Here is a 20,635-nt window from a genome sequence, read left to right on the forward strand (position 1 = left end):
AATTTTTCCTTTCGGAATTTTTCAGAATTTTACCTTAGGAATGTTGATACTCATGTTTACAAGTTGAAGAAATGTGAGGATAGAAGATGTAGTTAAAAATTGTCATATTGTTGTATTTCAAAATGCTAGGATCTTTGTTAATTTTATGTAGAGTTCCAACTACGTCCAGGTAAGTTGCATCGGAATTATTTTATTATTAGAGTGCAATCTTAGCAATGAATGCAAAGCATACCGTAATGTGCTGTTTAACCAGTTATCTGTATACAGTGATATAGTATATTCTAGAAATAACACAGTTCTTGCTTAATCAAATTCAAAGACTGTTTATCCTGAGATGTAATTATAGATTTGTAACTATAACTGATTTTTTTTGTCTGTGCTGAGTGAGACTAGAGTTCAGATAATTTTATTTATGTAACATAGCAGCATTGTGAAGGTTACACAATGGTGGTAATTAATTTATCTTTTGAGAAGTGGACATGCATAGCCTACATGTACATACACTTGGAGGGGATGTAGACTATGCCTGTTCACTTTTCACAAGAGAATATGGTGCTATTATAGAAGCCAAAATCCAGGATTGCAGAGAAGTCAGCTGTCTTATCAATAAATATATATGAAAAAGTCAAAATAAGTAATAACCAAGCCATGAGCTTCTCTCACAAAGAGAGCAGAGTTTAAGGCTAGGTTTTTACTTAATTTGACTTTATTTGTCATTCCTCTTTGACCAGCAATTCAACATGCATAGAATTAACCTTTATTTATAGTAGAAGTAAACTGTTTTCATGCAATTTATATAGACTTTAAGCCCCACTACACTTTGATTAAGCTTTAGAAATACAGTACAGACTCAATTTTAATTCCTTCCTTATCTCTCTTTTTTTTTTTTTTTTAGAAAGTTGTATCTGGTGATTTTGAGTTAGAAGTTGTCATGGTTATTGTGAAGTATACACATTATTAATTTCAGACAATTACTACTTTATGATTATATTAGTTCCAGGAAGCTCTACAAATAAATGGAGCAAGTTTTATATCGCTGAATATATGGAGTCTGACTCATGTTTTCTTTTCTTTTCCAGTGTGACGCTAGTTTGCAAACACAGTCATGTTTTCAAAAATGTTTGCCAAGGAAGACTTTTGTTACAGAAAGGGAATAACAGTTCTCTCATACAGAAACAGTATATCCGAGGACTCCCACGACACAACGATGCTGCTGAGCATCAAATGCAGAAAGGTTGGCCCTTCCTTGCCAAACATCTCCTCATGACAGCCACAGTAAGAATACAGCATATCTTTCATGAATTATGATCTTATATATAAATATGATGTGTTTTATATTGTTGAGCACTTCCTGCGAGGGGAAAGAATACAAACACCAGTTGGAATAAAATCACGTCTCGCCATGAATTGTTCGGTTACTTTTTATCGCAGATGTTCCCTTATTTCAGATATGCGGCTGTAGTTTTGCTGGAGCAATAGTCTGGGACCACATACAGGTGGCCCGGGGGGTGAGGAGAATCCCGACCCTGTATGTCATCCGATACAAGGGATTCCACATCAGTTTTGTAAGTGACTTACCGTAGTCAGTTAACTCTGTAGACCAAGATTTTTTATGTGTCAGGCAGAGTTTTTATTTTTGAATCAAGAGTTGTATTTTTTTTCTTGACATAAATCATGTTGATAGTTACACATAACATTACATTCTGAATCTGAAAATTTTGATACTTTTGTACCCTAAAATTCATTCAATATAGCTCTCATATTATTTACATAATGGGCATATGTTCAACTTAGTAATGGTTTTCCATTTTCTACCGTCTGTTACATGTAGTTTATGAAGAAAATGTCATGATTTCAATTAAGATGTTTGGCTGAAAATTTGTTAAATTAAATTATCATTTGATTCAATCAGCCATTCAAGATTTGTAGGGGCTTAATTCACAGCACTGACATTTAGTGGAAATTGTCAAACATGAAATATTTATGTAGTACTAGGTACTTAATAAATATTCATGATTGTACAGTTGCATTAAGTTGTTAATTATAGATACTATTTAAATGTAAAAATATATTATGATTACTATGATTAATATTGGTGGACTTCCTGGGTACCGCTTGCCCATTAATGTATATTCTCAACAATTAATGAAACACTGTCATATATATTAATTCAATTTTTTTTAATCACAAAGTTACATCCCCACAAACTTGTAAATAATTGACAATTCTTAAAACTTGTTCACCACAAAATTAAATGATTCCATCGAATCTACTTGTCAATGATTTTATTAGTTCTACCACTCTATACTATTTTGATTTTAATGGTTGTACCTCTCAACTCACTCCTCTCTTACAGGCAAAAATGTATGGCTATATTTTGTTGGCTAACACGGTGGTCTTCGCCATGTGGAGAATTCCCCGACTACTTCCGTTCATGCAGAGATATTTTTTGTCCTCTTCTTGTAAAGGTTTGTAAAGCTGTAGGAGACATTTAACTTTGTAGATTTTTCTGCAGGGTGCTTAACTCATCTTTGCTAGTGTCTGCTCCTTGTAAAGGTTTGTGTAGCTGTAGTTGACATATAGCAGGATTTTTGTGCAGGGTGCTTTAATTATCTTTGCTAATAAATTTTGCAATTTCTTCTAAAATCACAAAAATTTAATTGCCAAGTTTGTTAAAACTCATCAATCTAGGGATCATTTGGAACAATAACTGCAAAATCCCTGAAGATTTTTCGTTTTTGAATCTTGAAGCGATAGAGGGGGCATTTCAAAACAAAAAAGGTGCCTTTTTTTTTTTTAATAGCTTGGGCACAAAGGTGAGAATGGTTATCAAAATTTCAATCAAAAAGTGGTAGATGCAGAAACTTGGGACAGAGTATAGTATGAATACTTTCGTATAAGTACTTGGATGTTAATTTAAATATTTTTGTTTTTTAGAGCAGTCCATGCTAGGAGGGTTTCTCTCCTCTTTCAGCCATGAGAATCCTGTTCACTTCTTTCTGAATATGTATGTTTTGTGGAGTTTTTCTAATGCCCTTGCTCCAACATTTGGCAATTCCCATTATCTTGCACTTTATTTTAGTGGAGGTAAGCCTTTTGTTCATCTTACTCTATAACTTTAAAAAAATTCATCTTTACAAGAGAATCTGAAGGAATGAAATGTGCAAATCATGTTTATACAGTGTATGTTAAGTCATTAATTTTTTTTTTTTTTTTATCAGCTGCTGTGTCCAGCTATTTTAGTCTCGCAACAAAAGTTCTGAGGAGAATTCCCAACCCTTCCCTCGGAGCGGTAAGCTAGTTTTCTGAGATACCACAGAACACTCCTTGTAACCAAACAGGTTAAGTTACAGGACCAGAGAGAGAGAGAGAGAGAGAGAGAGAGAGAGAGAGAGAGAGAGAGAGAGAGAGAGAGAGAGAGAGGTAATATTTTTTTAAAAAGGAAGTATTTGAATAGCCTGCCGAAAACTAGAGAGATTTATATCTTTGGACATGAACAAAATAAAGGTTTTATTGCAAGCTGTGGAAGGTATTTATCTGATGTTATTTTGCAAAGGACTCAAAATATTCTGTCTGGAAGAAATTTATAATTGCATTATGCTTACAGAGATAACATAGTTCTTCTCAATTTCATTTTCTTATTTACAGTACAATAAATGGTCATTGACAGGTTGTCTTCCTTCCTGTAACTTCAATTGAAATGTGTAGGACTAAATACTGTAAACATGTTAAATATGGCGTGTACAATATTTTGCGGAAAATTAGTTTTTGAACATGTTGGCGTGGATTTGAATTAGCGTATTCCTGAATATGACTATTCTTATACATATGTGCATGACATTTAAAGTAATAATAGGGTGTGAATAAATATGGATGTTCTCTCTCTCTCCCTCTCTCTCTGATTTTTCATACACTTATACACTAGGTTTTTGGGATTGACAAAATGTACTGAGAAAGCATCTTAAAACTCCATCATTAGTCCAAGACTGAATCATCGTCTTTGGGCCAGACAGTGCTGGTTAATGTTAGTGCTCATTATATTATCTTCAGAATATTTTACTGTACTGTGTTATTTACATGTTGGGGAAATTTACTCTAATTACACAGTAAGATTAATATTGCTGAAAATACCCACACGCATATGATTAAGGAATTAAAACTTAAGAGTGGTATATCATGCATCCACTTATTTAATACCCACATGTATTGTTTAACTATAGACAATACGTTAACCACCAGCATAAATCACCACTTTACCATATGTGTATGATTTTTGGTTATTTTTTTGCATCGTTGCGCTTTCAGTCTGGTGCCATGTGTGCTATAATCGGCGTGGTTGGGTGTGCCTTTCCTGACAGCCGGTTCAGCATCGCCTTTCTCGATCAGATTTATCCCCACTCATTCTCAGCTAAGTCAGTGAGTAAAAATTTTCATGGAAATGTTTATCTTAAAGTTTAATCTGTCCTTTTTAAGGTATTCTGCTGAATGGAAAAGGATAATTACTGGTAAAAAATTCAAATATGCCTAATATGCCTAATTCAACCGTTTAAATAAAAATATTTATACAAACATTTTTCTCATGAATAGGGTATCCTTGCGTTGCTAACATTTGATACCTTGGGGTTGGTGCTACGATGGAAAATGTTCGACCATGCTGCGCATTTAGGTGGAACGCTATTTGGCATGTAAGTACAGGTATAGATTAAACAGATTTAAAGGAAATAGCTTAATTTATATGATTCTAAAGTTTTTGTAAAGGGTCATTAAACATTTTTGGTTGTTGAAAAAAATATATAGTACTCATGTGATTGAATATGATTGGACTGTTCGATTAAATTTCTAAATCTAATCAAAAGCATATATTATTGGTAGATTTTACATTTGTTTTAATTTTTGTTTTTTAGATTTTACATAACATATGGAGCAGAGATGGTTAGAAAAAGCAGCAGAACAGTTATTAAATATTGGCATAAATTATGCAGTGTTTTTAGTGGATGACTGTTTTAAAGAATAAATATTGAAATGAGTTAAGCTTGTTTTATGGTTAAATTCATCTTCATAAAATGTCCGTTGTAATTTTGATCTCTGTGTAAGAGAGAATACTGGCTGAATTATTTTCTTTTCCTTTCATTACAAAATTGTGATTAAGTGATTTTCCTCTGACTAAGGACTGTATATTCTGATAAATGTATTATAATGTATATGATGAAAGTATTAGGATATGATGCATGTATTTGAAAATACAAGATAACGATAAATGTTGAAATTAACAACAAATTAATTTTATATTATACATTGATTAACTTTATCTATACAAAATGCATTTTTTTATACCTAAAGGTAAAATTTTTCCCAATTTGCATTTTTGCAACAACAACCAAAAAAATGCTTAATTAAAACTGGATAAAACAAAACAAAAACACGTCTTTGTTTACTTATTAGAGAGGTTGAGATTTCAAACGGGTACGTTTACGTGGACGGGTACGTTTACGTGTACTAGGGGAATTACCTAAATTCTTCGCGTAATATGTCAACCGCTCGCCAAAATTTGTGTTGCGGGTATAGGGAATTTTGGCGAGCGCTCGCGAGCGCTCGCTCTGTTGAACAGGCCTCAGTTTTTGTGACGACATGGTTTCTACAAGTGCTCTAAACTTAGAGTGTCGTCTACACGTAAGTACAAACGTGTAGCTTTTTACAACAAATAAAATCTTATTGACGAGTGAATGTATTCTTGTGACACATTATATAGATTTTTAAACTTCATTTGCATGAAAATTGAGAAGAAATTTACCATTTATTTAGAATTAACTAAATAAATTCGTGTCACAAAACTGCGTCGATTTACGTACACGTTTATATCCTACAAATTAAGAAATCTCAACTGATAAATTACAAAAACGTGTACGTGTAGTCTATTACTTTTGTTTCGCATTTTTAAAGCTGCTCTTATTGTGTTTTCTTTTGCTGTAAAATTACATGTTACAGAAAAACTGCAATTTTTTAACCCACTTTCTGATTTAACTGCAAAGAGACATACTTAAAATATGTCAAATAAAAGAGAAATTCCTGAAAAATATATAGATCTAGAATATCAATTACTCTACGAAACCAAAATAAATCAAACATTCAAAATTAAAAAAACAAAACAAAAGAATACATGTACTTATAATGCCTCATAAAAATATGAATTAAAAATTGACTTGTATTCCTTTAACTAACCTTTCTTTTAATTAAGAAATAGTTTAATGAAATTTCTCCCCCCCCCCCCCCCCCCCAATTTTTTTTCTAATTGTGAAAAGGAGAATTTGTCGCACATTGAAATGATTGTTCTAACTTTATGTAATTACCCCAAACTTGCTTTGTATGTCTTTTCGTGTTAAAAATGATAGAAGGATATTCTCAGTTAAACGCAAGAGGGTGCCAGAAAGATTAGGTTCTTTTAATAACTGACCAAATTCTTTGGTACCATATTCGCTAAACTGATATTCGATGCATAATATTTACTTACTTATAAATGTCGTTGCACCAGTAATCACTGAAAATGAATTCTAATGTTTGGTACACACTTTGATTTTGAATTTATGAATGAACTTTCTTTGCTTTCTTTGCTAAGGAACCTGAATGCCATAAATAAGATTGCAGTGGAAATGGCTAATTTTTAAAAGGGTTGGTCATTCGTGTGACAGCATCAGTTATTGAATGGGCGTGAAACTAAAATATTGGATACATGTCACCTCGCCAAGATCAAAGCGTTAATATCGATAAAGTATTGTCTTTTTCAAAGAGATAAAGTTCCAATATTTGTTGTCTGAACATGGCCTGCTCACATATAAATCTCCAGAGTCCAAACATACAATGACGTCACTATGTGATCATCAGCCACGGTGTGAACTCTTTGACTTCATGCACAGGAAGATGCAGCACGTGAAACACCTGCTTATTCTAATGACATCTTTGTTGTTCTTTGGAAATCTCGTTTATGCACAATTAAGTAAGTTTTGAAATTTTATTTTTGGTAGAGTTTTGTGTAATTTAAGATTCTGTTAAATTGACGTTATCTATATCGAATAAGGCAATAATTAACACATATTAACTAATCCATTTATAACCAGTTATCCAAATGGCTGATAGAATTTCGTGACGAACAGCTGACAAAATTATTAAGATGATTCAAGTGACTTATCAAGGGTAAAATTATATTGTAACAGTTTTTTTCTGATTCATAGAATTATGATATTCGGGTGATTTACAAATGTAGCCTGTTTCTTTACTAGTACTTTATAATACGTAAATTTAAATCAAATAGAAATATATTAATTTTTACCATGACATACAAGTGTTTTACAAGATTAGAGCAATTTTTTCAAGCTCAGTTTTGATGGAAAAATAGTAAAAGCGAAGATTTGTGTAAAAAAAGAAGAAGAATTATTTTCATTTTTTGAACTTGTCGATCACCGGTTTATAAAGTTCTCATTTAATTAGATGTGTTTTTGTCGCATATACATTGTAGTACAGTTATTTAACGGGGAAAGGAGTGAACACCGAATTGAATGTAAAGACGATCAGCATGTTCAGTTCATGTACAATATTAATCATTAAAAAGCATGTGTAATTCAACATTTCATTCACTTCTCTCATTCTAAAATAAACTCCTTACAATTTGATTTTTGGGACGTACATTTTAATCCAATGCAATTTTGGTTCTTTGAGTAAGCGACCTTCATCGCAACCATTCTTATATTTCGTTGCAAATTGAACATTGACCCATTCACTAGAATCTTTTTTTATATTTTGGTAGAATTCCATGTACATGTATATATACAAAATGCAACGCATGACTAAATCATTACATACCGTGTGGGTTGCTTTTTATGCCTTAGTGAAAAAAAAAATAATTGACAAAAATGATATCTTCTAAATCATTAGATGTACACCCCTAATTCCGCTTTATGCTATGTCAAGATCATAACATTTTACTAGTACTATGTAAAACGACTTGCAAAATTAGTCGAAAATTCACATTACAAATACGTTTGCATTATAATTTGCTTTCATTTGTGTTTGTTTAACTTAATAAAAAAGATGAGACGGCCTTCAGAGAACTGGACTTGGATAACCTGATCAGTAAACTGGTTCTGCCAAAGGTCAGGATCAACGACACTGGTTCTCTCAACGCCACTACATACAGTACAGGTGAGAAAGGGATACCTATCATTGTTTGTGAAGGTTTTTTTAATTAACACCAATTTATATCTTTAAAATGCCCGATAATTTCTGTTTTCTTTGAATCAATGCCATTTTCACGCTTCCATTTTTAATTTATAGTGGATGTTGAAACTACTACTAAGGGAATACAAGATTTTGGTAAGGTCTATTTTCTTACAAAGCTATCGAATATCATGGAAGATAAATTAATTTTATATTATTACTTATTAGGTTTGTTACTGACTGTTTAAAGAAATTTGTGGGGTCGGTAAAGTCCATAGAAGGCGAGGCGGAGCCGAGCCTTCTATGGACTTTACCGACCCCACAAATTTTTTTAAACAGTCAGTAACAAACCTAATAAGTGTTTTGTTTTGTCGAGGACCTTAAGTTTGATATGTAAACAAACGTTTGTGTAGAAAATCAGTTCAAATAACGTTACGTCCGCCATGTTGCGCTATAAATTTTGACGCTTGCCTTTTAAAGAGATTTGTAAGGCAGCCACGTGACGGGTTTCATCCAATGACGTCGCGACATTCTAGTCCGAGGCAAAACAAAGTTTAATATCATGCAAGATCAACTGCAATACACTGAAAAAACATTTTATTGAAAGAAACCAACATTCAAATATTCTGATGTGAAATTCGATCGTCGCAAAACTTCTTTTTTATAAACAGCCAGTAATAAGTGTGAACGTTTCTCCTGCGTAAATAAAAAATAGGATTTGAAAAAAGTGCTCATCCCTTACACTTAAAAAGAGAATTGTTCTGCAATTTGCATGCGTACAGTTCTAAGTTGGAATTAAAGGTATAAAAGGCTCCTAATTCAGCTGCGTGATTGTGTATATATATATATTTGAAGTAAACAGTATGCATGCATATGATTCTTAGATACATGCAATGTTAAAATTATGAGAATTCGCAAATTTGAATGCACGGTTGTGCCAAAATGAAAAAAGAACTAGCCTTTATGTTCCGTTCCATTTCTATATACACGTAGCCCATCAGCTCGCCTGTTTGATTCCCCACGTATTGAACAGTACCAAAACAGACGAGAATGCATCAAGCACCGACTTCAAGGATAAAATCAGCTGTTTGAACCCTCTCAGTAGTGAGTTCTATCATGTGTGTTACTGCTATCATCTCACCATGTGGCTTCTTGATCTAGAAACTGAAATCTTTAAGTCAGAACTAAAAGATCTCACTATTTTCTTTATTCAAAGTTTACCATAATCCGTGCAAGAACTATTTTATACTTATTTCAACAACAAAAATCTGATTGGAAACTTTTCTTTTAAATGAAATTATGAATTTCAATACTCTGTTTTCCTATTTAGATAACATTGCACCACCATACCCTACTGTAGCAGACGATCCACTGACGTCATATGGATGTCTTCATTTGAATGGTAGAACTACATGTACTCAGTATCTTCACTATGAATTTTAACTTTGAAACGTAGTGTTTTAGTAGACAGAAATTAAGTGGCAAGTCGATCTTTTCAATGATTTTTGCAAATAAGTTGAATTTTGTGAGTTTATGCACAAATTAATATAATCGTAGACTCCGCCAAGACTGAACTTCAGTGCTTCATGGACCATCTTAAACGTAGACAACCTTTAGAGTCAGCCAACTGTACGAGCCCGCAACAACCCATTAACAAGCAGACCCTGGGTAGCTACAATTGCTCCAATATTTCAGGTGAGCACACGTTAACATCATTACTAGAGGTAGAAAAAATCCATTAATTAAGAGTAATTAGTTATGACTTATCTATTAATAATTTTAAATAGTCAATGGATACAAGATTTAGAGTTACTAGAATTCAATAAGGTGAGACCTTCATAAGATGTAAGAGATTTTGTTCAAACCTTTTTTATATTATATACATTTTATGAATTTATGTTATGCAATACAGTATGTTGAGAACAAGAGTTGTTCTTCAATGAAATTAATTTCAAAGATTCAAACAAGACGTCGCGGATTTTAAGAATTTCGATCACAATTAATATTTTAAAAAATTCAACGTTTATGAATTCATAAAAAGCATTAACTAATAACAAACATGAATATGATTAACCTGAGTTTATGGTCTCCAAAGTAAAGATTTGTGAATGATATTATTAAAACAGTGATAGATTTACACCATAGGATATAAACGTTTTTTTTTTAAATTATTCTATTTAATTTACAATTAGCCATTATATGTAAGAAACAGTTCGATTTCATTAATAAAGCCTTCTCTCTGTTTATAGATGTAATTCACACAGTGAATTTGTACTATGAATTAAAAGACGTGTTTGGGGGGATCAACATCTCTGCTATCCCCTCCCTAACGACCCCGGGGGTTACCACTACCCCCATGGCGACCAGTGTGTCCCCACAATCCTCGCTTATCGATATTGAAACGGTAAGACGACAGATAGACATATATGGTGCAATGTATTTGTATGCAAAATTTAAGGAATTTAAAAATCGTGTCTTTTTTTAGATTCAGAGAAAAAAAGTATATTTTTAGATATTCGATTTAGATTTACATATTAACAAATTTTCTTAAGGCAAGTTGTAATATCAAACAAACAAAAAAAAAATAGAAGAAAAATAGTTTAAAAATTGGAAGAACCTTTTTTGAATTCAAAAGTATCGAAGTCGAATTTCCTGATTACATGGATATGTTTAATTTTGTTCAGATAAAAGAACAATCTAATAGAACGCTGAATCCAAACATGACCTTGGAAAAGGTCAACGAATTGGCAACCCAGCTGGAGGTCGTTGTCAATGGCAGCGAGACAGACACTAAGACCGTGACCCAGATTCTATCGCACATGTCTGAAATCGAGATCACCAACTCCCAGACTGTGGAGGTAAGTTTCAGAAATTGCTTTCATTAATTGCAATATGTTTTTCCTTATTGTTAACCTTTATTTTTATGGTTAAACTTGACTTATGTCTTATAAAATTTACATCATGTATAACTCCTATATACACGTATCCAAAGTTTATTTGTATTTATTTCAGACATTTTCAAGAATTTCGACAACAGTGATACATACATATAACGAGACCTCCACTGATACAGAGAGTTCTGAGGTAAAAGTTCATCATATTGTCAATTGCATTCAGTATAATAAGGTCAAGAAGTTATAAAAAATATTTATCATCTATTTGACCATTTTATCGGAGCAAATGTTTGTCCATGAAAACGTTGAATCGATACTCAATTAATTTTTTTAAAATATTTTGTAAAATAAAACTAGCTGTTTATGCCGAACTTCTAAAAAAATAGATTTAAGTGATAATTTATTACGTAAACGTTAATTCTTATGTTTTGTGTAACATTTTTAGATTGTTATGCCAGATTTACTTTACTCCATGGAAAACGTTTTGTCATCGGCGTCTCCCAATGAAAACATTACCATAGAAACGTCAGAAATGGGTAGACATATTATTCTATTTAAACAAGAACTGCATCTCAATGCCTTGAATACTCTGTAAAATTATAAAAATGTAGAAATAATTTATTTATAAAGTGCACGTTTTATTAATAAGTAAATCCTGTGTTCTCTTTACATTTTGAACAGATATTTCTGTTTCTTACGTGGAGCGTAATTTGAGTAACGGTGACGTCATCACGATAAGCTCTTTCATTGGAACTATTGTCATGCCAGTAAAAGTGTTCGACGGGAAAACTTGTAAGTACGCAAACTTAACATTAAAATGAATTAATTTATGAATTAGAAATTGTACATACGCTATTTGAATTTCAGATATACAGATCTAGAGAATATCGTTTCCTTTAGTATATGAAAACAAATCATCTTATTCATCAACGTAACAGCGGCCTTTCTTTGTTGGTATTTATATATCCCTGTAAGGGAAGCTCTACAGACCTTACATAGACCTATATGTATACACTCTAGAAATATATCATCAAGCATCAGTCTCTAACATTCAAAGCTATTAAACGTTTCAATGTTTGTCACTTTCTTGTCTGTACTCACCAGCCCGCGTCTCTACCATCATCTATAAGACGATCAACCAGAAGTGGAGCGTCAGGAAGGGCTACCACAACGCCCAGATAGGCAGCAACGTCATGTCCGTGTCCGTCCAAAACCTGGACCAAAACAAGACCCACAAAGCGGAAGTCAACGTCACTGGCGCCATCACTGTGGTCCTACCTACAAATGTGACAGGAGTACGTTACATCACGTTCTTATCGCTGACGTCATCATTTTCATCGTCGTCTGACACCATTTTGAATAATTATTCATGAAATAAACTTTTAATGTTTTGCAGATGGAAAAAGAGCGATATTGCACATTTTGGAATTTCGATGAGAGGTTTGATTTGCAATAGAAGTATACATTTTATCGATTTACATACTGCATGCATCTACTCATTTCTAAGGCTTTTTAAGGGTAACTTTGGTTAGAACTCCATGACTTTGAGTTTAAACATTCCTGACCTTATCACCTCGTCGCAGAGAGGTAACTTTGCTTATAAAATTGTATAAATTTGAATTATAACCTCCGTTGTCGTCTTACCTGGTTGCTGACAGGTTCTGGGACACGTATGGGGGGACGGTGGTGGACAAGAATGACACCCACACCAAGTGTACCTACGACCACCTGACTAACCTGGCGGTGTTGGTCATCTACTATAGGACGGAGGATCCGGTGAGTACGACACCATGTCACTGATGGTCCGCCGAGTAGTGTTATTGTGGGGCACTATGTCACTGATGGTCCGCCGAGTAGTGTTATTGTGGGGCACTATGTAACTGATGGTCCGCCGAGTAGTGTTATTGTGGGGCACTATGTCACTGATGGTCCGCCGAATAGTGTTATTGTGGGGCACTATGTCACTGATGGTCCGCCGAGTAGTGTTATTGTGGGGCACAATGTCATTGATGGTCCGCCGAGTAGTGTTTTTGTGGGGCACCATGTCACTGATGGTCCGCCGAGTAGTGTTATTGTGGGGCATGTCACTGATGGTCCGCCGAGTAGTGTTATTGTGGGGCACCATGTCACTGATGGTCCGCCGAGTAGTGTTATTGTGGGGCACCATGTCACTGATGGTCCGCCGAGTAGTGTTTTTTGTGGGCACTATGTCACTGATGGTCCGCCGAGTAGTGTTATTGTGGGGCACTATGACACTGATGGTCCGCCAAGTACAGTAAAACACGCTTATAACGAGGTGCCAGGGACGGGCGATTTTGGTTCGCTATAAGCGTTATTCATTATATCGGTCAAGTTTACAAAATGAAATAAAGTCACGGGGATTAAAATCACATTACTGTAAACTAGCTGCTATAATGTAGCCCTCTCCGATTTTTATATCTGATGTTTACTGAAAAAAAAAATCGGGATAGGGCTACATTATTGCTGCTACTGTAAGCGTCAATTCATTACAAGCGTGTTCGCTATAACCGTGTTTTTACTGTAGTTTTATTTATGTGTATTATCAGTTGTATGGTATACAGTAAAACACGCTTATAGCGAATTTAAGTGATTTTCAATCCCCGTGGGTCTTAAACAAAAGATATAACGAATAACGTAAATAGCGAAGCCAAATCTCCTGTCCCTGGTACTTCTTTATAAGTGTGTTTACTGTATTAGTAAAAACTGGTTATCTCAGTTATTTCTACCCATTCAGTTTGTAGTTACATGGCGTATTCAGTTATCATAAAAGTCAATTCATGGAATTAGGGGAAAACATTTTATCTATCTGTATATTTTGTGCGTTAGAAATATAAACAAAAATGTGAAATTGTATGAAATATAATCATGTATAATAATAACAAGATGTGTTTGTGATCTTTGACCATTTTGCTATTGACCACATGAGACCAAACATTGATCTGAATCTGGTTTGGTTCTAGTAAATTGAAAGGAATGATAAAGGATGACCAAAACAATAGCTACACTCTACAATTGTATGTCTTATCGTTTTCTTAGATGACAAAGAAGCACGAGAGAGTGTTGTACATAATGACAACTCTGGGTTGCAGTATATCCATTGCCTGCCTCGCTCTTACCTTGATAATATATGTGTATTTGAGGTACTTAGCATAATATATTGGTATAAGCATCCATTGTTAAATTTAGATTTTATGTATAATTTGGTTGGTAATGTTTTTCCGTTGTTTAGTATTGATTTTTAATTGACATGACAAATTACTAAATAAATTTATAATGAATTACATGTACATATATCTTACATTTTTAGTTTCGTACCTTTAACAAAACGTTGAAAAAAATTCATGAAATCATATTCTTTCATCATTCTGTCGAACATTTATCTTTTTGTGGTCCGAGTATGGCATATAGATCTATCCCATTCTGTAGTACACATTCTAAAGATTTTGGTTACATACAGCGGACCTACCCCTTTTTTGTTGTACATATACGTTTTTGCTTGCGTAACGAGGTGGATCTACACAATATTTTGTGCATATATATGTAATAATGCTTCCTTCTGTGGCCATGCTGTGGCGGATCTATTATGCTTTACAGGGTGCTGAACAATGACACGGTGATGATCCACGCCAACCTGTCGGTGGCTCTACTGTTAGGACAGCTCGTCCTGGTCACCTCTGACGGTGCCGCCAAGTACATGGTATAAAGCATCCAACACACAGTGTCTCTTGAAATTCGTCTGTCTCAAATATTCTTTTGCCTTCCTTTTCAAAAATCTATAGTGAAATTGTCCTGTCCTTCCAAACTTTGACCTTTTTGAAATAAAAAGCTTTTCAGAGTATTGCTTTCTTCTTTTAAAGAGTAAACTCCACTGTTACATCTTCATATCTTGGTCCTCAATATCGAAGCGTTTCTAAATATTAATCTTCATTCTTTTTAAAATTTGATAGTGATATCTTATTTTCGTATGAGCTGTATGTTGTTGTTTTTTCGACAACCAGGCTGCTTGTAAAATAGTGACAGCTCTCATCCACTTTCTGTTCATGTCCGCCTTTGCCTGGATGATGGTGGAAGGACTGGCGCTTTATCTCTCCTGTACTCGACCAATCAGCGCCTACGGCGACATGCGCATGATTTATGTGCTGATTGGCTGGGGACTTCCCGCCATTATCGTTTTGATAACACTCGGTAGTAACTTTCAGGACTACGGCGAGGGTGAATACAGCAGGTAATGTTTCGTTTATCGAAGACAGTTTGCTAAGTAAATGTCTTTTTAAGTAATAGCTATATTGGTATCATTTCAACCATTTTCCCTTGGCAGTTGTTGGTTGTCAATAGATGATGGACTGATTTGGTCGTTCATGGCGCCTATGATAATTATTGTTGTGGTAAGTTTTATGGAATGAAAAACACTTAATTTCTATTAATCTTCTTTTAAATAATTTGTTAAGAACTTAAAAAATATAATCTGCTCTCAATAAAAAGACCATAAACTAATCCAAAATTCCCCTCTATTCCAGATGAACATTCTCGTCCTTGGTTTGGTTTTGAAGGCTTTTTTGACCTTGCGAACAAATTCCAAGAAAACAGAGGCAGCTAGATTATTGTAAGTCAATACCAAAAACTGTTGAACAAATATACTTTCAACCAGATGTCGGTGAATATAGATATCCACATTTTCTAACCAAATGGTCTATTAATTATAAGGATTCAATAATCCAAATATTCATGTAATTTTTAACCAACTAGCGCATTTACCTAATCAATGCATTTAAATACATTTGTCAAAGATTAAAGGTGATCATCCAATCATCTTCGGAAACACAAAGTCATTCTGGCATAGCGATAGGACTGATAACTCACTGAACTTTCCTCGTTTTCATGAATAATTCATGCTCTATTACGATTGGCTCCATCATATCTACGTGGAGGAAATACTAGTATCACTTATCCTATAAGTGTCTTAGCATTTATCTATCAACATGTCATGTTTTCATAACGACATTTTCATACGTCAAATGAAAATAACAGCTTTTGCTTTCTCATTGATGATTGAAAATTAATATTCATGAAAACAAGTAAAGTTCAACAAGATAGCTCACGGTCATTAAGCATAATGCGAGACTGACCGTCCGTTTCCCACGATGTTTTCCAGTCAATGTGCGTAACTGTTTTAAAAAGCTGATATGTCTAAAATTAAATTCGATGTAATAGTGACAACACACAGTACAGTTCTATTCCGTTTCATAAATAAAGTTGTGACGTGGACTTTTTGTTATCCAATTAGCGCCAGCTTTAAGGTGATGGTGACCCTCCTACCGATCCTGGGGATTACCTGGCTGCTGGGAATCCTCGTCCCCGTCAGTGACGTATTCCACTACCTCTTTATCATCGGCACCTCCATGCAGGTCTATTAATTATTACTTCATATTAAATCTTATTATACTTCCATGCTAATATCTCATTGGTTTATAATCTATTTATAATCTATTTTATTACCCTAGGCGAAAGTAACATGCTTTGCAACGGGTAACACAACGAATTGTTACATGCGCGAAAATTATGCGCGTACGGTTCACCGTAGAATTTATTAAAAGAAATTTAAAAGCAGTAATTTAAAGTTTTCTTTAAAATTACGACATGCAGTATAATAAAATAAACAGTGCATAATTGCAATTTTTATATAATGAACATACCAAAATTATACATACGAGTCGGAACCTTTATGATCTTTTTTTTAAAAAAATTGTAAAAATAGATGGCAAATCTTCATATAGAAGAACTATGATTCAGATTACAAGTCAGGGTTATTTATCACAACACACTGCTTATGGAGTTTCAAATGATTAAGTTACCAATAGGCAATTGTAAAGACAGATTTTTCTATTTTTGTGCAGGGCACCATGATTTTTATACTGCACTGCTTGTGCAACAACGCTGTAAGTATGTTTATACAAGTAAATAGAGCTAACGAATCTTTTCAAACATAAATTCATGAATGTATAAATCACTGCAGTGGCACCAATAATGTTACGCCTCTTTTTTGTTTCAGTCACTTTCTTTTGATAATCTTAAAATATGCAAAAATATCAACGTTTACATAGTCATCGCTACCTATAGACAATTTAACCCAAAGAAAATATGTATTTTCAAAAATCATATGAATTTTACACCCAGAATCAAATGTTTGAGATTTTCTTTTACTATTCGATAATCTAGGACTAAAATATTCATATTTAAAAAATAACAACCTAGTTTCTAATTAGTGTACCATGTTGTTTTCCTCCAACTACCGGTTTTTACTATATCAACTAGTGTTATACAATCATGAAGCCGAGAAACAAGTTTAAGACTAATGAATTTTGCTGAGTAAAAAATTGTTGGTTCTAAAACAAAGGGTATTGTATTTTAAATGTGTTTTTCCCTCAGGTGCGGAAGAAGTACAATGAAAGACGACGTCGTAACACGTGCTCGACCAGTGACTTTTGGCCCGGATCCACTTCAGAATGGACGGATCGCAGACAACAAGTAATAGTTAAAAGTGCATTATAAACGCCGTTATTTATACACTGTATTTGCGATCATTTCTATATTACAAGAGGCCCATGGGCCACATCGCTCACCTGAACAACAGTTCCTTGTAATATTCTATTTCCTAGCATATGTTATTTCTATTTGCAACTTTGAACCCCTTTCTCGGGCCCCAGTATTGGTCCGGGGTTTATGGTTGGCTTTAACAACTACACTAGTTGAGGACCCTTGCATTGTAATCTCACAAACTGTAGCATTGTAGTTCTCAAGAAGAAAATTTTTAAACATTTTCGATATATCTTTCTATGTTAAACGTTGAACCCCACTTGAGGCCTCAGTATTGGTCTGGGGGTCTTGGGGCCCCAGTATTAGTTGGGGGGTCACGGTTTTACCAATTTAGAATCTACAATAGCCAATGATGCTTGCAAAGTAATCTCACAAACTGTTGCAATGTAGTTCTTCAGAAGAAGATTTTTAAACGTGTTCCCTATATATTTCTATGTTAATTTTGAACCCCTTCTTGGGCCCCAATATTAGTCTGGGGGTCACGGCTTCATCAATTTAGAAACTTTACAATTTGAAAATGCTTGCATAGTAATCTCACAAATTGAAGTATTGTAGTTCTCCTCCATTAGATTTTTAAACATGTTCCCTTCTATCTTTTTATGTGAAACATTGAACCCCTTCTCCTGGAGCCCCAGTATTAGATTGCTTCTATAATTTAAATTTTTCATTATTTGAGGATCCAAGTAAAGTAATCTCACAAAGAATGACATTGTAGTTCTCGAGAAGATTTTTTTAAAACATGTTTCCTATATATTTCTATGTTAAACTTTGAACCCCTCTTGATGCCCCAGTATTAGTCCGGGGGTCATGATTTTAACACTTTAGAATCTACAATTGCCAAGGATGTATGCACAGTAATATCCCAAACTGATGCAATGTAGTTCTTGAGAAGAAGATTTTTAAACATTTTTCTTATATATGTTAAACTTTGAACCCCGCCTGGGGGCCCAGTTTTTGCCAGGGGGTCGCAATTTTAACAATTTAGATTCTTCACTATACATACAAGCTTATGTATAAATATTGGCATTTTTGGTGCAGTGGTTCTTGAGAAGAAGATTTTAAAACATTTTTCATAATTATTTCTATGTTAATCTTTGAACCCCGTTTGGAGCCCCAGATTTAGTATGGGGGTCATGATTTTTACAATTTAGAATCTTCACTATATATACAAGCTTTTGTGTAAATATTGTCATTTCTGGTGCAGTGGTTCTTAAAAAGAAGATTTTTAAACATTTTTCCAATGTATTTCCATGTTAAATTTTGAACCCCGCCTGGGGGCCCAGTTTTAGTACGGGGGTCACGATTTTTACAATTTAGAATCTTCACTATATATACAAGCTTTTGTGTAAATATTGGCATTTCTGGTGCAGTGGTTCTTGAGAAGAAGAGTTTTAAACATTTTTCCAATGTATTTCCATGTTAAATTTTGAACCCCGCCTGGGGGCCCAGTTTTGGTCCGGGGGTCACGATTTTTACAATTTAGAATCTTCACTATATATACAAGCTTTTGTGTAAATATTGGCATTTCTGGTGTAGTGGTTCTTGAGAAGAAGATTTTTAAACATTTTTCCAATGTATTTCCATGTAAAATTTTGAACCCCGCCTGGGGCCCCAGTTTTGGTACGGGGGTCACGATTTTTACAATTTAGAATCTTCACTATATATACAAGCTTTTGTGTAAATATTGTCATTTCTGGTGCAGTGGTTCTTGAGAAGAAGATTTTTAAACATTTTTCCAATGTATTTCCATGTTAAATTTTGAACCCCGCCTGGGGGCCCAGTTTTGGTCCGGGGGGTCACGATTTTTACAATTTAGAATCTTCACTATATATACAAGCTTTTGTGTAGATATTGGCATTTCTGGTGCAGTGGTTCTTGAGAAGAAGATTTTAAAACATTTTTTTAATGCATTTCCATGTCAAATTTTGAACCCCGCCGGGGTCCCAGTTTTGGTCTGGGGGTCACGATTTTTATAATTTAGAATCTTCACTATATATACAAGCTTTTGTGTAAAAATTGGCATTTCTGGTGCAATGGTTCTTGAGAAGAAGATTTTCAAAGACATGCACCCTATTTTCACTGTTTCGTAATTATCTCCCCTTTAAAAAGGGTTGAACCCTTTATTTTAATAATTTAGAATTCCCTTTTCATAAGGATGCTTTGTACCAAGTTTGGTTAAATTTGGCCCAGAGGTTTTTGAGAAGAAGTCAAAAATGTGAAAAGTTTACAGACGGACGGACAGACAGACGGACGGACGGACGGACGACGGACACCGGGTGATCAGAAAAGCTCACTTGAACCTTCGGTTCAGGTGAGCTAAAAAGTCTGAAGTTGGCAGAAATAATACCCATTATACCAGTGTTTCTCCTACTGTTCATTATGTACATGCACACAGGAATTTAAGCATAAATGACTTCAAGATTTCTTTATTACAAAAAGTTTTTAATAAAACTGTCTCCAACGGATTTTTAATTTTTGGTTCACATAAAAAAAATGAATAACATAAAACTTTTTTTTCTTAATATGTTCATACCGGTAAACTGAACTTTTTTCAGAGACTGGAAGAACTGAAAGTAGTTCCTAAACGATACAGGAGAGGTAAGTTTTACCCAATATAATACGGGAGTCATTTCATTATTTTTAAGCTTCAAATTGAATACTACATCGAGTTTAACCTATATACCAAAAAATTCAATTATATTTCAGAAGAGAGATACGCCTGGATGTGAGACAGTTTTACCTTAATGTCACGTGACATGAATCTAGTACTTGAAAAAAAAATCCAACTTTGTACGATAGATAGTATTGTCATATTGTATATTAAAATTAAGTGATGCTAAACAAACCTCAATCAATTAATTAATTGTAAATATATAATGTCTACTATATATATGCTGTATCTTTGCATAAAATATTCA

At 34.0% G+C, this 20,635-nt stretch overlaps 2 protein-coding genes across 2 annotated transcripts; both read left to right on the forward strand.

Annotated features, from left to right (window-relative positions):
- Positions 1-10: 10 nt before the first annotated feature.
- On the forward strand, positions 11-5,031 carry LOC105322495 (presenilin-associated rhomboid-like protein, mitochondrial). Its single transcript, XM_011421235.4, has 9 exons — positions 11-169; positions 1,080-1,275; positions 1,449-1,565; positions 2,357-2,468; positions 2,938-3,087; positions 3,222-3,292; positions 4,306-4,416; positions 4,588-4,685; positions 4,905-5,031. Exons 1-9 carry the CDS (start codon positions 123-125, stop codon positions 4,996-4,998), a joined length of 996 nt encoding a protein of 331 aa, XP_011419537.3. The 5' UTR covers positions 11-122; the 3' UTR covers positions 4,999-5,031.
- Positions 5,032-6,619: 1,588 nt separating this feature from the next.
- Positions 6,620-20,564, forward strand: LOC105322504 (adhesion G-protein coupled receptor D1). The gene is made up of 24 exons (XM_066069465.1): positions 6,620-6,991; positions 8,083-8,193; positions 8,326-8,364; positions 9,202-9,312; positions 9,539-9,610; positions 9,766-9,903; positions 10,458-10,612; positions 10,893-11,066; positions 11,221-11,292; positions 11,548-11,638; positions 11,784-11,894; positions 12,207-12,397; positions 12,499-12,542; positions 12,761-12,878; positions 14,160-14,263; positions 14,718-14,820; positions 15,122-15,348; positions 15,442-15,508; positions 15,641-15,726; positions 16,408-16,528; positions 17,018-17,059; positions 17,550-17,648; positions 20,273-20,315; positions 20,424-20,564. Exons 1-24 carry the CDS (start codon positions 6,856-6,858, stop codon positions 20,444-20,446), a joined length of 2,478 nt encoding a protein of 825 aa, XP_065925537.1. The 5' UTR covers positions 6,620-6,855; the 3' UTR covers positions 20,447-20,564.
- Positions 20,565-20,635: the final 71 nt, after the last annotated feature.

Source organism: Magallana gigas, chromosome 8 (genome assembly GCF_963853765.1).
Source record: "Magallana gigas chromosome 8, xbMagGiga1.1, whole genome shotgun sequence".
Taxonomy (NCBI): domain Eukaryota; kingdom Metazoa; phylum Mollusca; class Bivalvia; order Ostreida; family Ostreidae; genus Magallana; species Magallana gigas.

Coding starts and splice junctions, on each gene's coding strand:
- LOC105322504 (XM_066069465.1), top strand. CDS start 6,856: ATGACGTCACTATGTGATCATCAGCCACGGTGTGAACTCTTTGACTTC. Junction 11,067..11,220: donor CCAACTCCCAGACTGTGGAG/GTAAGTTTCAGA, acceptor TATTTATTTCAG/ACATTTTCAAGAATTTCGAC. Junction 11,639..11,783: donor CATAGAAACGTCAGAAATGG/GTAGACATATTA, acceptor CATTTTGAACAG/ATATTTCTGTTTCTTACGTG.
- LOC105322495 (XM_011421235.4), top strand. CDS start 123: ATGCTAGGATCTTTGTTAATTTTATGTAGAGTTCCAACTACGTCCAG. Junction 1,566..2,356: donor AGGGATTCCACATCAGTTTT/GTAAGTGACTTA, acceptor CCTCTCTTACAG/GCAAAAATGTATGGCTATAT. Junction 2,469..2,937: donor TTTGTCCTCTTCTTGTAAAG/GTTTGTAAAGCT, acceptor TTTGTTTTTTAG/AGCAGTCCATGCTAGGAGGG.